Below are 17,383 nucleotides of genomic sequence, written 5' to 3'. Positions count from 1 at the left end.
TTGCGCGCACTGAACAAAGTGTACTTTTAAATTAGCAAGGCCAGCATTCCTGCCCCTTACTGGAATTATCTAGACGATATCTACTACACTTGATATGTCATTTGCCAATACCACCTGCCATCATTAGGTGAATCACAGAGGACCTGGCAAATGTTTTTCCAAGTAAAGTGCGATTTCAGTCTGTAACATTTGAGTCACTTTCAATGAGTCATCATGACATACCGCGACTGACGCAGTGGCACTTGATAACACAAGCAACGTGATCTTATTGGCAGCTGTGACCTAACAGGAGAGAGAGAGAGAGAGAGAGAGAGAGAGAGAGAGAGAGAGAGAGAGAGAACGTTGTTGTCCTTTCTAAAGTGTGACAGCTTCAGACACCTGTGAGCAGCTGTTCCTCACCTGTTCTTCGCTTGCACGTGGCGTGTGGGGAAGTCCCAGTGTGCGTGTGTCCCCGGGAGTGTGTGTGGGTGGCAACAATTGATATAAGGAGTGAGGAGGAAGGAAAAGAAATACTCACAATGGGAACAATGCACACCCTCATACGCTGTTGTTTTGGAGCGCTTTACGTCATTAAAAACCATTCAGCATTTACATTTCACAGTGGGTAACACTGTAAGTGGTCATTTGAAAAAAAAATATATAGAGTACTAGTGTACTTGCAACTATATTTCAAGCGAGGATAAGGAGAAAGCTACTCCACCTGGAGCAATTACATGGGCAGAACAGAGGAAAGAAAAGCAATCCTGTACATTGTGACACTCTGACTGAACACACACCCATATGAGAGAACAGTGTGTACCAGAATCATTCAACCCAATGCGAGCAAATTCAAACTGAGGAACGGCATGTCCTTTTGTATAAAATTATGTAAGTTAACTAAACTTGAAAAGTTTCAAATGTTCTTCATTCCTGGTCACATACACCCAGGTTAACATTGAGATCAATGGGTAGTTTATAATATATAAACAATATAATATGTATTTTTAACCTAATATTTTATTATCAAATATATATTATCTTTTATCATATATTTAAATATTAATATTATTTTACACACGCAAATGTGTCGTAGAATTGATTACACTGGAAAGGGATTGGCAATGCAAGACTTTGTATTGACGACATATATTTAAATATGTCGCATTTTTAGATTTACTTCCTCTAGGATTTTTATTTTCATTATTAACATTGATCTATTAATTTTTACCCTATTTACAATGACTGATATGGAAGTGGGGCATAGCTAGTCCCAGCATAAGCCGACACACCCACGGACCATCTGACGCGTATTAGCACACAAAAAATGCCAAGCACTTCCTCTATTTGGCAAGCTATTCTGATTGGCTCGGTTCGCACAACTTCTGGAAACAAAATCATGTTAACAGAAGAATGAATCACTGGATTTCATCTTCACCCAGTCCTAAATAGTACCAAATTGAATGTTTGGTCCTTTTATATGTCAATCAGAACCAGGGTTATAATATTTAAAGGGATAGTTCAGTCAAATATGAAAATACTGATGAATTACTAACCCTCATGTCGTTTCAAACCCGTAAGACTTCCGTTTATCGTCAGAACACAAAGGAAGATCTTTTTGATGAAATTGAGAGCTTTCTGTACTCTCCAGACAGCTACGCAACAGACACTTTGACGCTTCAAAAAAAGTTCAGAGATCGTAAAATTGATCCATATGAGTTGAGCAGTTTAGTCCAAATTTTCCGACTTGATCGCTATATTTGATGAACTTGTGTGCTTTTATTCACATATAAACATTCATTAACTAAGACGGAAGTTCAAGCATGTTTGCTTGAACCAATGAGGTTCATTCTGGTGTTACGCAGCACGTTTGAGCTTCAGCAAGAACCAATGAGGTTCATTCTGGTGTTACGCAGCACGTTTGAGCTTCAGCAAGAACCAATGAGGTTCATTCTGGTGTTACGCAGCACGTTTGAGCTTCAGCAAGAACCAATGAGGTTCATTCTGGTGTTACGCAGCACGTTTGAGCTTCAGCAAGAACCAATGAGGTTCATTCTCGTGTTACGCAGCACGTTTGAGCTTCAGCAAGAACCAATGAGGTTCATTCTGGTGTTACGCAGCACGTTTGAGCTTCAGCAAGAACCAATGAGGTTCATTCTCATGTTACGCAGCACGTTTGAGCTTCAGCAAGAACCAATGAGGTTCATTCTGGTGTTACGCAGCACGTTTGAGCTTCAGCAAGAACCAATGAGGTTCATTCTCATGTTACGCAGCACGTTTGAGCTTCAGCAAGAACCAATGAGGTTCATTCTCATGTTACGCAGCACGTTTGAGCTTCAGCAAGAACCAATGAGGTTCATTCTCGTGTTACGCAGCACGTTTGAGCTTCAGCAAGAACCAATGAGGTTCATTCTCATGTTACGCAGCACGTTTGAGCTTCAGCAAGAACCAATGAGGTTCATTCTCATGTTACGCAGCACGTTTGAGCTTCAGCAAGAACCAATGAGGTTCATTCTGGTGTTACGCAGCACGTTTGAGCTTCAGCAAGAACCAATGAGGTTCATTCTCGTGTTACGCAGCACGTTTGAGCTTCAGCAAGAACCAATGAGGTTCATTCTGGTGTTACGCAGCACGTTTGAGCTTCAGTAAGAACCAATGAGGTTCATTCTGGTGTTACGCAGCACGTTTGAGCTTCAGCAAGAACCAATGAGGTTCATTCTGGTGTTACGCAGCACGTTTGAGCTTCAGCAAGAACCAATGAGGTTCATTCTCGTGTTACGCAGCACGCTTGAGCTTCAGCAAGAACCAATGAGGTTCATTCTGGTGTTACGCAGCACGTTTGAGCTTCAGCAAGAACCAATGAGGTTCATTCTCGTTTTACACAGCACGTTTGAGCTTCAGCAAGAACCAATGAGGTTCATTCTCATGTTACGCAGCACGTTTGAGCTTCAGCAAGAACCAATGAGGTTCATTCTCATGTTACGCAGCACGTTTGAGCTTCAGCAAGAACCAATGAGGTTCATTCTCGTGTTACGCAGCACGTTTGAGCTTCAGCAAGAACCAATGAGGTTCATTCTCGTGTTACGCAGCACGTTTGAGCTTCAGCAAGAACCAATGAGGTTCATTCTCGTTTTACACAGCACGTTTGAGCTTAAAAAAATAAGCTTCAAAATGGACCAGTAAATGCAATAATTCATTGTATGCATTTTAATTATGAGAATATAATAAAAACACAAATCAGCTTTTGCACAATATGCATCCCTTTAATTCTAAAAGGACAGAAACTTTACATCAGGTCAGACATTTCCAAGCGTAAAGGAAACGAAACAAAACGAAACATGTGAACTACTGGACCCTTCTCTTCAAAATTCATTTTCACATTAGTGAGGTGATAGCTGTGTTTGAGTCAACTACTGCTTTGTGATAAAAAATGACACGTTTTGTTACGTAAAATCATACATTTCAAGTTTTGGTTCGGAAATACCTCCAATGCCAACCTAGATCAAATGAACAGCAGGCTCAGAGGACAAGAATGAATTTCCAAGCTGAACAGAAAAAAAAACTTCCTGGAGCAGCGAGCAGAACGTTGGCGTGAGTAGGAAACGTCAAGTGTCTGACACAAAAACGAGACAGCTGTCATCATTTCAGCAGACGGAAAAACACTCGATTAAGAAAAAAAATCAATTGTAAAGCATTTTGTTTCTACAGTCAATTTTTTCAGCCCCCTGAAGAATTGCCTTTGGAATCTCATTTCACACTGGTGGCATATGAAAACAAAAAAAACTGGGACAGTCTATTAAATGCAAGTCATCAAGTCAAAATGTAAGCAGCAATTCGGTTTATACTGAGGTTCTGTGACGGAGAAAACATAACTGGATAGCATAGGACATGAGACGGATGACGGCACACGTATGAAGGTCCAATAACTGAAGTCTTAAAGCTTGGGTTGACTCTCTTGATCGCTGTGCTCTGTGTAGAACAGAATGTAGGCCTTGGCTTTCAGCACAGCCTCCTCATTGACCAGAGTGACCGTGCTGTCGTTGAAGTGGTACCATCGGCCCTCGTGACGCCCGTATGCCGTGTAATGTCCTGAGCCGATGCTGCGGGAGAGGATGGAGATGGAATATCGTATATATATCTGTGATCTGATTATCTGTACAGAGTGTGAATTGACATAACAGGAAATAATAGGAAACCGCTACTGATATAACATCCCCCCCTAGTGGATGACAATGAAACAGATGTTCAGGTTGGTAAATGAGTTGTATGCTACAAGCTTGTACTTACCCAGACCCATGATGCACCACCACTGCAGCAAGATCATACAGGCCTCTCTCAGGCAAGCTGTTTTCAGGCTGAATATAATTACAAAATTGTTATATTTTATATAACAACAATCATATAATAATAAGAATATTTATTATATAATATTATTGTAATCATTTTAATCATATCGATTGAAGGTATAATTACTTTTTTAATGTAAATACGAATTAGTATTCAATTATCTTAAATTAATAATCAATTTATTTATAGTATAGTAATATGAATATTGCTTTATTATTTTACTACTTTATATATGAATAAATATTAATAGTAATTGTATTTATCATTATCTACTTATGTTTCTTTAAATATGAAATATAACAAAAAGTATTATAATTAATATCTAATAGTAATATATTTGATGTAATGAATTTTAATGTTTTGTATCTATTTTATACTTGAATATTATGTATGAAAAAATATAAATGATTATTAAATTATATTAAAATATGTTAATATATTTGAAGGGTAATAATGACTAATATATATATATATATATATATATATATATATATATATAATGATTGTTTTTTTATATTAGATAATGAATATAATCATATTAAAATAATTTAATTACTTAATATATAAAGTAATAGCATAATAAAGTATGTGTGTATGTACACTTTATACTATTATAATTATAAATAATATTTAATTAAATTTAATGAAATTTATATATTAATTAAGTGCATAAATTGCCCCCAAAAAAACATTCTTCAGTTATAAGTAACATTATTACAGTATTAACAGAATTAAATGGTTAGCGCTCACCTCTAACAAGTAGCTTTTCATGTCAAGGCCACGCATGGGAAACTCTACATAGGTGTCAATCTTATTCCTCAGAAACGCTGTCCAGTGGAACCTCTTCAGATGCAAACAAAGCACCTGCACATGCACAAGACATCATATAACCGTTACAAACTACATGAAACATGAGAATTCAAAATTAGATATTTCCATAGGCTACTTCAATCACCTTGGGCAGTTTCTGGATCCAGAATTTCTTAGTGGACTTTTGTCGCTTTTTGCACTTGTGACACATGTAGAGCTCAGTTTCATCAAGTTCCTCAAGGTCTGTGAAACTATAAAGGCAATCTGTAGCCGGCAGAGAGACGGCACACAACCTATTAGTGTTACTGGAGAACAAAATGAACTGAATTTAATAGTTACTAATAACATCTCTTACCTTTCAAAGTGCACGTTGGCCCCGGCTCTTGGTCTTTTGTGGTCTTGATTCTGAATTGGCTGGGAATGTCCAATGAGAGATCTGGAGGAGAGCAAGATTTGGCATAACCATGGCAACAAAAGCTTTTAGAGCTGATGAACCAGATTGACGACTCACCTAGGAATGGATCAAATTTCCGAGACTCCGTGCCACATATCAAGCAGTACACCTCATTCTGTAGGACGCCACCAAACACAGATGTAACGATAGTGGAGGTCCCGTTTCTAGCAGAAAAGCAAAACCGCTTTGCATTATTAAAGGGTTCCTATTATCACTCCAATGGGAGTTCTCTTTCATAGGTTCGCTCAACGCTGCGGATAGCGCAGTGGGATATTCTCTGAATGTGCCGATTGTCTGAAGCCCTATAAAATCACGCCAATTCATTGGCTGATGGCGCTCGCGCAGTCTGGCTCCGCCCCGACGCTCTTACGTCGCATCATTACATATTCGCGCGCGCGCCATCTGTCCTCAGATTTCTCTACCTTCAGAACGAAGCGGTCACGTTGCCCTTCGCTCTTGATTTTTCTAAGCTCATACGACTTCTGGATTGTTCTCGGCGCTTCTGCGACTGTTCAAGCGGAACTCTGTTTCTCCTTACGGTGAAGTTGCCATGGAATACCGACGCTGTTCTCCGCCATGTGCTCGTTACATCGCTAACGACGACCCGCACAGTAAGTGTGTTAAATGTTTGGGTTTTTCACATGCGCGCGAGGCAGTCATAGGATCGTCTAAATGCAAATTCTGTGAAAATTTGTTGCTCAAAACCCTCAAATCGCGGCTCGCGGTTTTTGAGAGGGAATCATTCGTCCCCCCCTGTCGCGCTCCCGAGGCCTCTCGAGGATCCGCGACTTGGGGTTCGGATGTAGAGCTTGAGGATGTGGAGTTCGAGCAGACGAGCCCCGCTCTTTCTCTCCCTCCCTCCCCTCGGCACGCGCGAGGCATGCCAGTCGAATTTTCATATGATTATTTGCGCCCCAGCCCGGGAGCACGCGACGTGGTTTCTTTCGGGCTGGAGGATGTACTTTTTACCGAGGCTTCCGACTCCGAGGATTTCGGGCCTACTCTCGCCGACGAGGTTATCCCGCCTAGCGGCCAGGAAGCGCGGCCTACGCGGAGCTCGTTGATGTACTTTCGCGCGCTACGGAGAAGCTCGCTATTGATTGGCCCGACGAGCCCCGCGAATCTCGACGAGAGACTTCTCAGTGGCCCTAATTCTAGGCCTCAACGGAGAAAGCTGCCATTTTTCAGTGATCTGCATCACGAAATTTCCAGATCCTGGAAGCAGCCTTTCTCTGCGCGCCTCACTAATGCGGCAGCTGCTGATTTCACCAACCTAGTAGGTTCTGTGGAACAGGGCTATTCCGCCGTTCCGGCGATTGAGGAGACTTTAGCCGACCATCTTGCTCCGTCCTCTGCGCCGTCCTGGAAATCGCGCCCCCTCCTCCCCTCTAAAGCATGTAGGACTACCTCCTCTCTAATTGGGAAATCCTACATGGCGGCTGGGCAGGCAGGCATGTCCCTGCACACTATGGCCATTCTTCAGGCCTACCAAGCAGACGTCCTGAAGGAAATGGACGAGGGCGATGGCATGACCCCTGAAGCAGTCAAGGAGCTTCGTAAGGCTACGGATTTAGCCTTAAGAGCCACCAAACATACAGCACGTGCTATAGGTCGCTCTATGGCTGGTTCCGTTGCGGTGGAGCGCCACTTGTGGCTTAATCTCACGGAGATCCGTGACAAGGAGAAGGTTTTCCTCCTGGACGCCCCCATTTCTCAAACAGGTTTGTTTGGTGAGGCGGTCAACACAGTGGTTGAGAAATTCCGCTCCTCCAAATCCCAATCGGCCGCGTTCAGACAGTTCATGCCCAGGAGGGCTAGGGAACCTTCTGCTCCCTCCCCTGTTCGACCCAGAGAACGTCCCTCTTTTAGACCGGAGTTCTCTTCCAGGAGGAGCGAACCGGTGCATCCCCCACCTACCACGGTTTGGGGAGCCCGCGGTCGCCCGTTTCCCCGTCAACGGCCTCACAAGCGCCTCCAGATGAAGCGGTCCGACAAACCGACCGCTCCGGCGGCCCAGAGCCGTTCCTGACCCTCCGGTCGGAAAAAGGAGAGCTCCTCTGCTTCCTCAAGGTTGGGACAGACCGCGCAAGCGTTTCTGCCCACCTCCCAGCTCTCCTTTCCTTGCCCTGTCACCTTCGCCACTCAGAGTGTCTCGAAGTGCAGGCCATTTTTCACCATCTCGACTCAGCCCGGCGCGGGAGGAAGGAGACGCTTTTTGCTTTCTCCCCTCACCCCCGACACTCTCTATAACTGCCGGTCGCATCCTCGGAGGCACTTTTCGCTTTCCTCCGGAACAGGCGGACCTGGTCACCATGACCCCAGCATCGATGCCTCCCATCACGTGCCAGGACGCCAAGGGCTCTCCTGCACGGTCAACTTCTCTACCCCACGAACGTCAACACGGCACCCTCACTCAGGTATGTCGTCTGCATTACAACATCCCTCTTCCTCTCTCACATTTCTTTCAAGAGTGGGAGCGCTTACCAGGGGTATCGTCTTGGGTTCTTCGCACAGTTCGGTTCGGCTACACTCTTCAGTTTTGCCGTAATCCCCCTTGTTTCAACGGGGTCTTTCCTACCATAGTAGACAGCGCCACTCAGGCTTCTGTACTTCAGCAGGAAATTTCATCCCTCCTTCTCAAAGGAGCGATAGAAGAGGTTCCTTCAGGGGAAACCGAACGGGGCTTTTACAGCCGCTATTTCCTGGTCCCGAAGAAGGGCGGCGGTTTGCGTCCCATACTGGACCTCCGCCGACTGAACTTCGCCCTTTACAAAGGGAAATTCAAGATGTTGACGCTGAAAGCTATCATATCTCAGATTCGGCCAGGGGATTGGTTTGTGACAGTAGACCTAAAGGATGCTTACTTTCACATCCAGGTTGTACGGCGACACAGGCAGTTCCTCAGGTTCGCCTTTGGAGAAAGAGCGTTCCAGTACAGGGTCCTTCCATTCGGCCTCGCTCTGGCCCCGAGGACATTCACAAAGTGTATGGATGCAGCTCTGGCCCCATTGCGGCTCCAGGGCATCCGTATTCTAAATTACCTGGACGATTGGCTCATTTTAGCCCAATCCAGGGAGTTAGTGACCCACCACAGAGACATCGTCCTGAGTCATATCCAGTCTCTCGGTTTGAGGTTGAACTCGGAGAAGAGTGTTCTTGCTCCGGCTCAGAGCACCGTTTTCTTGGGAGTGAACATGGATTCCGTTCTCATGCAGGCCCGATTGGCTCCTGCACGGATTTCCAGTCTGACGACATGCGTGGCCCGTTTTTCGCTAGGCCACCATGTGTCTGTGGGCACTTGCCGCAGGATGCTGGGCCTTATGGCCGCGGCCTCCTCCGTGCTACCGCTGGGCCTGCTCCACATGAGACCTTTCATGTGGTGGATGAAGCTCTCAGGGGTTCGGCCCTCCGGGCCAACCCTTCGCCTACTGAAGGTATCGCGCAGTTGCTTTCGAGCCCTGTCAGTTTGGCGGGACCCTCTTTTTCTTCAAAAAGGGGTCAGCATGGGTGCGGTATTTCGTCGCCAGATGATTACGACGGATGCCTCTCTCACCGGCTGGGGAGCAGTTTTCGAGGGCAGACCAGCATGTGGCGTCTGGACTGGCGAGACTCACTCTTGGCACATCAACTGCCTGGAGTTAAGAGCCGTTTTTCTGGCTCTGCATCATTTTCTCCCTCTTCTGGAGGGACACCATGTAATTGTCAGGACAGACAACATGACAGTGGTGTCTCATGTAAACCGACAGGGGGGTTCTCGGTCACGCACCCTGAACAGGCATGCGCGTCACCTTCTCCTGTGGTCTCAGAGCAGATTCCTTTCTCTGAGAGCAGTTCATGTCCCAGGGATTCTGAACCTCGCAGCAGACTTTCTGTTGAGGCAGAAACTCAGATCGGGAGAATGGATGTTGAACCGCCAGGCAGTGGCCCTGATCTGGGAGGTTTTCGGAGAAGCGGAAGTGGACCTCTTTGCATCTCAAGAGTCGTCCCAATGCCCGCTTTGGTTCTCCCTGAGTCCCCCGGCTCCATTAGGGATAGATGCGTTCGCTCACCCTTGGCCAACGCGGAAACTCTATGCCTTTCCGCCCATCAAACTGATCCAGGCGGTCTTGGCCAGAGTGAGAGAGAGCGGAGTCCGCCTCCTCCTGGTAGCTCCGTTCTGGCCGTCCCAGCCATGGTTTTCGGAGCTAATTCCTCTGCTGGAATCTTCCCCCTGGAAGATCCCGGTCAGGGAGGACCTGCTGTCCCAACTGCAGGGCAGGATATGGCATCCTCGCCCGGACATGTGGAAGCTGTATGTTTGGCCGATCAGAGGCTGTTAGCATTAAGTTCTGATCTCCCATCTGACGTTCAGGAGACCATTGCGAGTGCTAGAGCCCCTTCAACAAGGAGGCTATATTCTTCCAAATGGAAGGTGTTTGAGACATGGTGCTTAGCACATGATAGGAGTCCAGTTAACTGCCCTGTTGGTTCAGTATTGGAATTCCTGCAGGAGAAGTTTGCTTCTGGAGCAGCTGCTACCACTCTCAGAGTTTATGTCGCAGCTATTGCAGCGCATAGGGAATCGGACGAGATTCCCCTGGGGAAACTAAGGTTAGTTTCGGCCTTCATGCGTGGGGTTAAGCGCCTGAAACCGGCTCGCTCCCCTAGAGTTCCCTCATGGGACCTTTCTGTTGTCCTAGAGGGTTTGACGAAGGCTCCCTTTGAGCCCTTGGAGTCAGCTCCGGAGCGGATTCTGACTCTCAAGGTTTCTCTTTTGTTGGCTTTGTCATCATTAAAGCGTGTAGGAGACTTACAAGCTCTTTCTGTTAGCGAGTCTTGCTTGGACTTTGCTCCTGGCTTGGTCAAGGTTTCCTTGAGGCCGAGACCAGGGTATGTTCCCAAAGTTCTTTCCACAACTTTCCGCTCGCAGGTGGTTAACCTTAACGCTTTCCACCCTCCTCCATTTTCTTCTGAGGAAGATAGGAAGCTTAACTTGCTCTGCCCAGTTCGTTCTCTTAAGATATATGTAGACCGCTCAGGCGGTTGGAGGAAATCTAACCAGCTTCTGGTTTGCTTCGGTGCTGGCCGCCGTGGGCTTGCTGCGTCAAAGCAGAGGATTTCTCACTGGGTTACAGAAGCTATCTCGTTGGCTTACGAGGTGCGTGGCTTTCCTTCACCTCTTAGCATTAGAGCACATTCCACCAGAAGTGTGGCATCTTCTCAAGCTCTTTTTAGAGGAGCACTTTTGGAGGACATTTGTGTTGCGGCAGGCTGGTCCTCTCCGCACACTTTTGTAAGGTTCTATAATTTGGATCTTGACATGACCCCGGGTTCCCAGGTTCTTTCTGTTTGAACTCCTCTTGGTCGTTGTCTATTTTTGTACCAGTCATGGAAAGCGCTCTAGCTTGGCGAGTTTGGTAGTCTGTTCCCACTGCGCTATCCGCAGCGTTGAGTGAACCTATGAAAGAGAACGTCTCTGGTTACTTGCGTAACCTATGTTTTCTGAATAGGGAACGAGACGCTGCGTTAGCTGCCAAGCTCCTCGCGCTGCTGACAGTTTTCTTTTCGGCAGAGAAATCTGAGGACAGATGGCGCGCGCGCGAATATGTAATGATGCGACGTAAGAGCGTCGGGGCGGAGCCAGACTGCGCGAGCGCCATCAGCCAATGAATTGGCGTGATTTTATAGGGCTTCAGACAATCGGCACATTCAGAGAATATCCCACTGCGCTATCCGCAGCGTCTCGTTCCCTATTCAGAGAACATAGGTTACGCAAGTAACCAGAGACGTTTTGCACACAGCACACTGTTTCTGAACTCCCTGAAACGCCTTGATTGTAGTCTTGAGTTTTTCGTCAGGGAATGGCCACATCATAATACTCCTCATTTAAATAATTCCCGCCCAAGTCCTATGCAAAAAAAAGGGGCGAGGCCTGACTGAGTTGGGCTAGTAGTGTGTTGAAACTGGCGGTTATTGGTAAGGGCTGTGACATTTCCCAAACACGCTCAAAGAGGTTAACCAATCACAACACACTGAACCAATCAACCAATCAGAGCACATTGTGCTTTTTGGAAGGAGGGGCTTCATAGAGACCGGAACTAAATGGAGCGTTACAGACAGACTGTGAAGAGAGGTGCTGCAACAATGTCAAACTTGTGAAAAATAATGTTTTCAAGCATGAAAACCTATTCCAGTAGACCCCAAAAACAACATGAAGACTTCGAACAGGGAATAATAGGTACTGTTTAAATAAACCAGTACCGTTTCCCAAATGTGTTCAACAGAATCAGGCCCTTGTGAAAGCACATTTAGTACATCTATTCGCAGAAGGATTAACCTGCCATTTTGTTCCGCACAATCCAGTGAGCACGACACAACACTGCACTTCCTTTTCAATAACCCTGCAAATCCACTCAGGTCACCCTCACAGCCCAGGCTGGGGGCTTCCTCACTTGTCTGCTGCTATTAATACAAACACAACAGGGTGGCTCTGCCTCTAGCAGCAGGCAAGTGTGGGAACAGCAGTCTCTGTATACGAGAGAGACTTCCCTCTGCGTGCCGTAAAGAGTTATCTTTATCACTGCTGCCCACGTACTCGCTAAACTAGCAGGGGAGATATGGAACGAGGGGCGGCCTGCTGAGATAGACCTACCTCGAATTAGAAATTTGCCCCGAACCATCTGTGTACCGCTCTGACTAGGAAAAAATGTAGTTCACTGAAGACAAGTTGTGCATTTTTTGTATATATATTTATAAAAACTCTGCGTTTGTTTGAGTGGTCCAAAATATCAAGTTCTTGCTTAACCAGTGGCGTAAAGCTGCCTCTCCAGAATTTCTGAACAAGTGACAGACCGGAAGTTTTTGATGTCGAGTAGTACGGGAGCTTTGAGGAGTTCCAAACATATGCATATGCAGAAATTTCGGATCTGAAATGTAATCAACACTATGAGCGCGAGGGGAGAATGAACAGTATTTTTCCACTAAAACATCGTTCTTTAAACACCATTTCATGAATATTTCGGAAATAAATAATGATTTAATAATTTTTCACATTGTTTCGCCCAAGAAAACCTACTTTTTCTTTCAGACATGTTGGGTGTCATTTGTTTTGTGTGGATACATGATTCACACCTTCATTCAAATCATTAATTCACATAATTCATTTTTAGGGGATTTTCCCGATAACAAAAACTAGGTTGGACCGCACTGTTTCACCTCTAGAGGCCGCTCTCGTACTGTATAATGACAGCGGACCCTTCTCAGCCACTCAAGCAACAGATTCAACCCGGAAAAACGATCAATATGGATTTCTGACGATCATTCCAGCAATCGGATATTGGTGCCCGTTAATCAACAAAACCAATCGGTGACTTCTACTCATTTTAACATAGTGAATAAGCAGCAGGTAACAGTTACTTATGACCAATTTGAAAGTTACGTGCAACTGCCACTAGGGGAATAAATGTGACAATTGTATGCGAATGTCAGAGATAGTGTAAAGGCGGCTTAAGTTTTGGGCAGGACTATCTGTTTGTCCAAACAAAGGAAGACATGGGAGTAGAAATTACAAATATATGTGTTCAGAGGGGTATCATACATGCAGCATTTGCTCTCGGAGGCATGTTTGGGTCGGTCCGGGGTCAGGGCGGGACTGGGCGACCCGTTCTTGCTCCCCTGCATCTCTCTGTGAAGATGATCCAGCAGGTAGCGCAGGAACTCGTGGGCGTCCTGTTGCTGGTAACCCCTGCAAAAACATCAGATAAAAATCAAAACTGATCCCAGTTACTTTCTGTAAGATGTTCTTGGCATTTTTTGAAGATTCATTAGCACGTGTTACTTCAAAGAAATTTTTTTTTGACTTCGTAAACTTTATTTCAAAATTAACCAAGAAAACATTTAGCTTTTCCGGTGACATCACTGAGGCCATGCAGGCTATTGGATAATGTTAACCAATAATCAAATAGCGATTTAGGCATTGGTTTAGAAAAAACTGTATTTGGTCTGGCAGCATATTTCACAATCAAGGACACATTTTTTCTCATTTAATATTTTAGGTCACTAATATTACTCATTGTTATTACAATTATTTTATATAATTACGGAAGTCAAATGTAAACATTTTACATTTAAAATGTAATATTTAATACATGTCATCACACAGAAAGTAAAAATATGTGGTATTTTTTTTTAATTATTGCCATTATTTTTTGGCAGTGTGGAAAACCTGGTGTTTATTTGCGAAAACATACAAAAACTATATTTGTAAAAATTACTATAATAAGATTACAAAATCAAGAAGATCCTATCTAAAGAATAGATCTGTTTACTTTACAGATTTTTTTTTTTATCCAGTTCAAATTATTTATTTCTAATTATATAACTTTACATTAGTAAATAATATTGTAACTGAAATCACATATATCGGCTTTGTATCAGCCATTGGCCATCCAGCTCTCTGAGAAGCCATCAAACAAAATCCATAACGGTCGACCACTATCAAGAATGGATGAAACAGAAATTATTTTTCTGGGTGCTTGAATAATGAAACATTGAATTGCATTTTAGTGTGACTTGTAGTATGTCTTATAAATTGTGCAATAAATTGTAATACATGGTGTGATTTTATGATACCTGAAACTTGGCATTATTTTCCAAATGACATAAAAGAGGGCGTCTGGGCTGAAGGCGGTCTGACTCCCCTGCCAAAGTGAACAGAGTGTTTTCCTGAACTCCTCAACCAGAGATCTGCACAACAGAGCAGAAAAACGCTGGCATTTTAGTGGACATTACAGGGACTGAAACGTCAGGCCTGTTCTGGGGTGGCAGAGAGCAGACAAAAAACTTGGATTAATGCAATGGATTAAATACATATAATTGTGTGATTAGGATAACAAAATATATGACCTGCTCTCATCCACGAAAACCATAAACAAACTACACAAAGTAAAATAAAATAAAAGACCAAAACTATTAAATACAGGATAAACAGATTGCATGAACCACATTGTGTTTTGGCCACCGAGAACAAGACATCAAAATTTAACATAAAAAAAAAAACAGTTGATAAACACTGTATTTGTACTTATTTATAGCAAATTAAAGATTAAAATATGTAAGTTGAATTAAAAAAAGTTTTTAAATAATAAAAAAGTGATATATATAAAATTTCAGGAATTCACATTTTATATATATTTTTTATATAATGTGATATATTATTAATTTAAAATAAAGGACACCATTCGACCCCCCCCCCCCCCCCCCCCTCTTTGCCATTCAGTGGAGAGGACCTTACACACTGCTGTCCCCCTGACTCCTGGTGTGGTACATTCTCCTTCCTGCCGTTTTCCCGCTTCGTAAGGCCACCGAGGGCAGCTCCTTGAAATAACAGCTGAACACCTGGATGTTACTGGAGACAGGAAACAAAAAACAGCGTTTAACTAAACAGATCTGTCTCTGACTGAAACATGACTCAAAATCCTTACGCCCTTTTAGTTTATCTTCCAAAATGCAAACTAAACACTGACAATATGCCTGAATCCTCAGAAACCTTGCCAAAGCTTCCTTTTCCATGGATTATGACCAGCAAAATTCTGCAAATGGAAAGGTTTCTTCTAGGTAGATTTAAACCTTATCCAGGCCTTAAAACCAATGCAGCACATCAATAAAAAGACCCATGACAGGTTAAAAATAATTATGACATTATAATAATTAAATAATGATTATTCAAAAATTATTTGCTCGAAGAAAAATAGCTTTTCCGATCATCTGTAACTTGACTAAATCCAAAGGAACAATAAGAAAGCGAATAAATGACGACAATGTTCAATGCTTCCCCTCACTAGTTCATAGGCCTAGATATTATGATATTTGGCATGAGTTACTCGCTGCAGTTTAGCCAGTGTAAGGTTGGCTGTGATGAGTGGGCAGACGGCCTAATCCTTCACCTGGCTTCCCATCAAGCTCTACTCCAGCCAGCTCACTGGCCACAGAGAGCAGAGAGCCACTCGAGCTCCTCCAGCCGGGCCCCACACACACACACACACACACACACACACACACACACACACACACACACATCGCCGGCTGCCCTTGGCTCGGGGTCATGGGGGTTGCTCTTACCTCAGGGACTGGAGAATGGCATTCATGAAGCAGGTGTTGCCCAGATTGCGGAGGCCTGTGGCACAGTGTGCTAGAGTGCCGTCCTGTGTGGGGACATTTCAGAAAAATAATGGAACCAGCACACATTTGAAAAAAGTATGCATACATAATTTAAACTAATAGTGAATGTATACACACCACTAGTGTTGTCACAATACTAGAATTTCTAACTTCGATACGATACCTTAAAAAATATCGATATTCGATACCATTTTCGATACCACGGAGAAAAACTGCCACAATATTAAGGGGGGATTTTTTTTATTTAATATAAAATATAAATAAGAATATAACAAGTCTAGAACATGACAATGAGGTATATTTTATAAAAATGTCCTGAGTTCTATCTGTTAATATTTTTTCTTTGGACCAGAGCTATGAGCTGTTGTATTTTTATTACCTACTGTTATCAAAGATTAAAATATACTGTAACAAATGCATTGTTTATCGGTCATAAATGCTGGTTAATACATCAACGTTATTATTTGATGAATAGATTTAAACACAAACGTGCGTGATAACAATGCTCACTGGATCGACATGAAGTCAAGTCAAGTTACCTTTATTTATATAGTGCTTTTAACAATAAAGATTGTGTCAAAACACTTAACAGTATCAAATTGGAGGATAGAGTGTCAGTAATGTATAATAAGATTAAACATTCAATTTTCAGTTAAAGGCATTTCATTATTGAATTCAGTGATGCCATTGACATAGTCTAGCTCAGTAATCGCTAATGAAGGCAAATTGCAGAATTAAATAATATTTTTTTGAATAAAGTTAAATAGGCACAAGTTAATTTACATTTGACCACAGTTGAAATATTTACTTCTAAGATTCCACATTCAGATTAGGCCTATATTAACTTTAAGAATTACAGTGGAAAAACGAGACAACACACTCATAACAACAATACTAGGCCATCTTGGTTAATGTTTCAGAAAAGTTAAAATGAGAAGTTACAGGGGAGTTACAGTTAGTTATAGGGGAATTCAGAAAGAGGTGACCCATTGATGCTGAGTAGCATACAGGTACATGCTGCTAAATGGTCCCACTGGAGCTTGTTCGTTTAATTAAGTCTGTTTTCAGAATTTAAAAAAAACTCGCTATCTTTCCATTCACTTCACTTTTGCTATTTAAACAGAGCGAATGAGACGAGTGCGGTCACGTGTGGTGTTTGTCAATGCGCCTTTGGAGAGAAGTTTAAGTGACAGCTCGGCTAGTATAGGAGTATCGATACTTCGGGACATTAGTATTGGTATCGTTCAGGTATTTCAGTATCGATATTTATCGAAATATCGATATTTTTGACAACACTACACACCACTAGTTAAATTTACAAAGCATTTACTATTTTTAAGTTATATTTAATATGCATCAATGAATTATTTTTTATTTTTTTGTATTTTATTAAAATATTAAATTCACTACACTATATAATATATATATAATATTTTTTCTGAACCATTTCTCAGCACACTGGGCCCTTTTGCACACATATCTAGAATCAAATTCAACTTACGCTGTCTTTCTTCAGCTTGCTGTCATGAAAAGAACTGTCCGACAGCTTTCTCTTCCTCTGTCTGTCGGTATTAGACACAGAGCTGAACAAAGAGAATAAATCGTTTCAAAAACAATGCATTCATGTGATGATGATTG

At 43.0% G+C, this 17,383-nt stretch overlaps 1 protein-coding gene across 1 annotated transcript in view; it reads right to left on the bottom strand.

The window, feature by feature from the left end:
* Nucleotides 1-3,161: 3,161 nt before the first annotated feature.
* usp3 (ubiquitin specific peptidase 3) overlaps nucleotides 3,162-17,383 on the bottom strand; it is a 19,153-nt gene continuing 4,931 nt past the window's right edge. Inside the window, exons 5-15 of the mRNA XM_081356281.1 lie at nucleotides 17,247-17,328; nucleotides 15,686-15,768; nucleotides 14,859-14,972; nucleotides 14,198-14,311; nucleotides 13,164-13,310; nucleotides 5,645-5,751; nucleotides 5,489-5,569; nucleotides 5,279-5,397; nucleotides 5,074-5,187; nucleotides 4,264-4,331; nucleotides 3,162-4,076 (exon numbers count right to left, since the gene is read on the bottom strand). Of these exons, the coding sequence (XP_081212407.1) occupies nucleotides 3,911-4,076; nucleotides 4,264-4,331; nucleotides 5,074-5,187; nucleotides 5,279-5,397; nucleotides 5,489-5,569; nucleotides 5,645-5,751; nucleotides 13,164-13,310; nucleotides 14,198-14,311; nucleotides 14,859-14,972; nucleotides 15,686-15,768; nucleotides 17,247-17,328 (1,195 nt within the window). The 3' untranslated portion in view covers nucleotides 3,162-3,910. The remainder of the gene's footprint in view (nucleotides 4,077-4,263; nucleotides 4,332-5,073; nucleotides 5,188-5,278; nucleotides 5,398-5,488; nucleotides 5,570-5,644; nucleotides 5,752-13,163; nucleotides 13,311-14,197; nucleotides 14,312-14,858; nucleotides 14,973-15,685; nucleotides 15,769-17,246; nucleotides 17,329-17,383) is intronic.

Source organism: Scardinius erythrophthalmus, assembly GCF_964197995.2.
Source record: "Scardinius erythrophthalmus genome assembly, chromosome: 24".
NCBI lineage: Eukaryota > Metazoa > Chordata > Actinopteri > Cypriniformes > Leuciscidae > Scardinius > Scardinius erythrophthalmus.
This window is presented reverse-complemented; position numbering and strand designations above follow the sequence as displayed.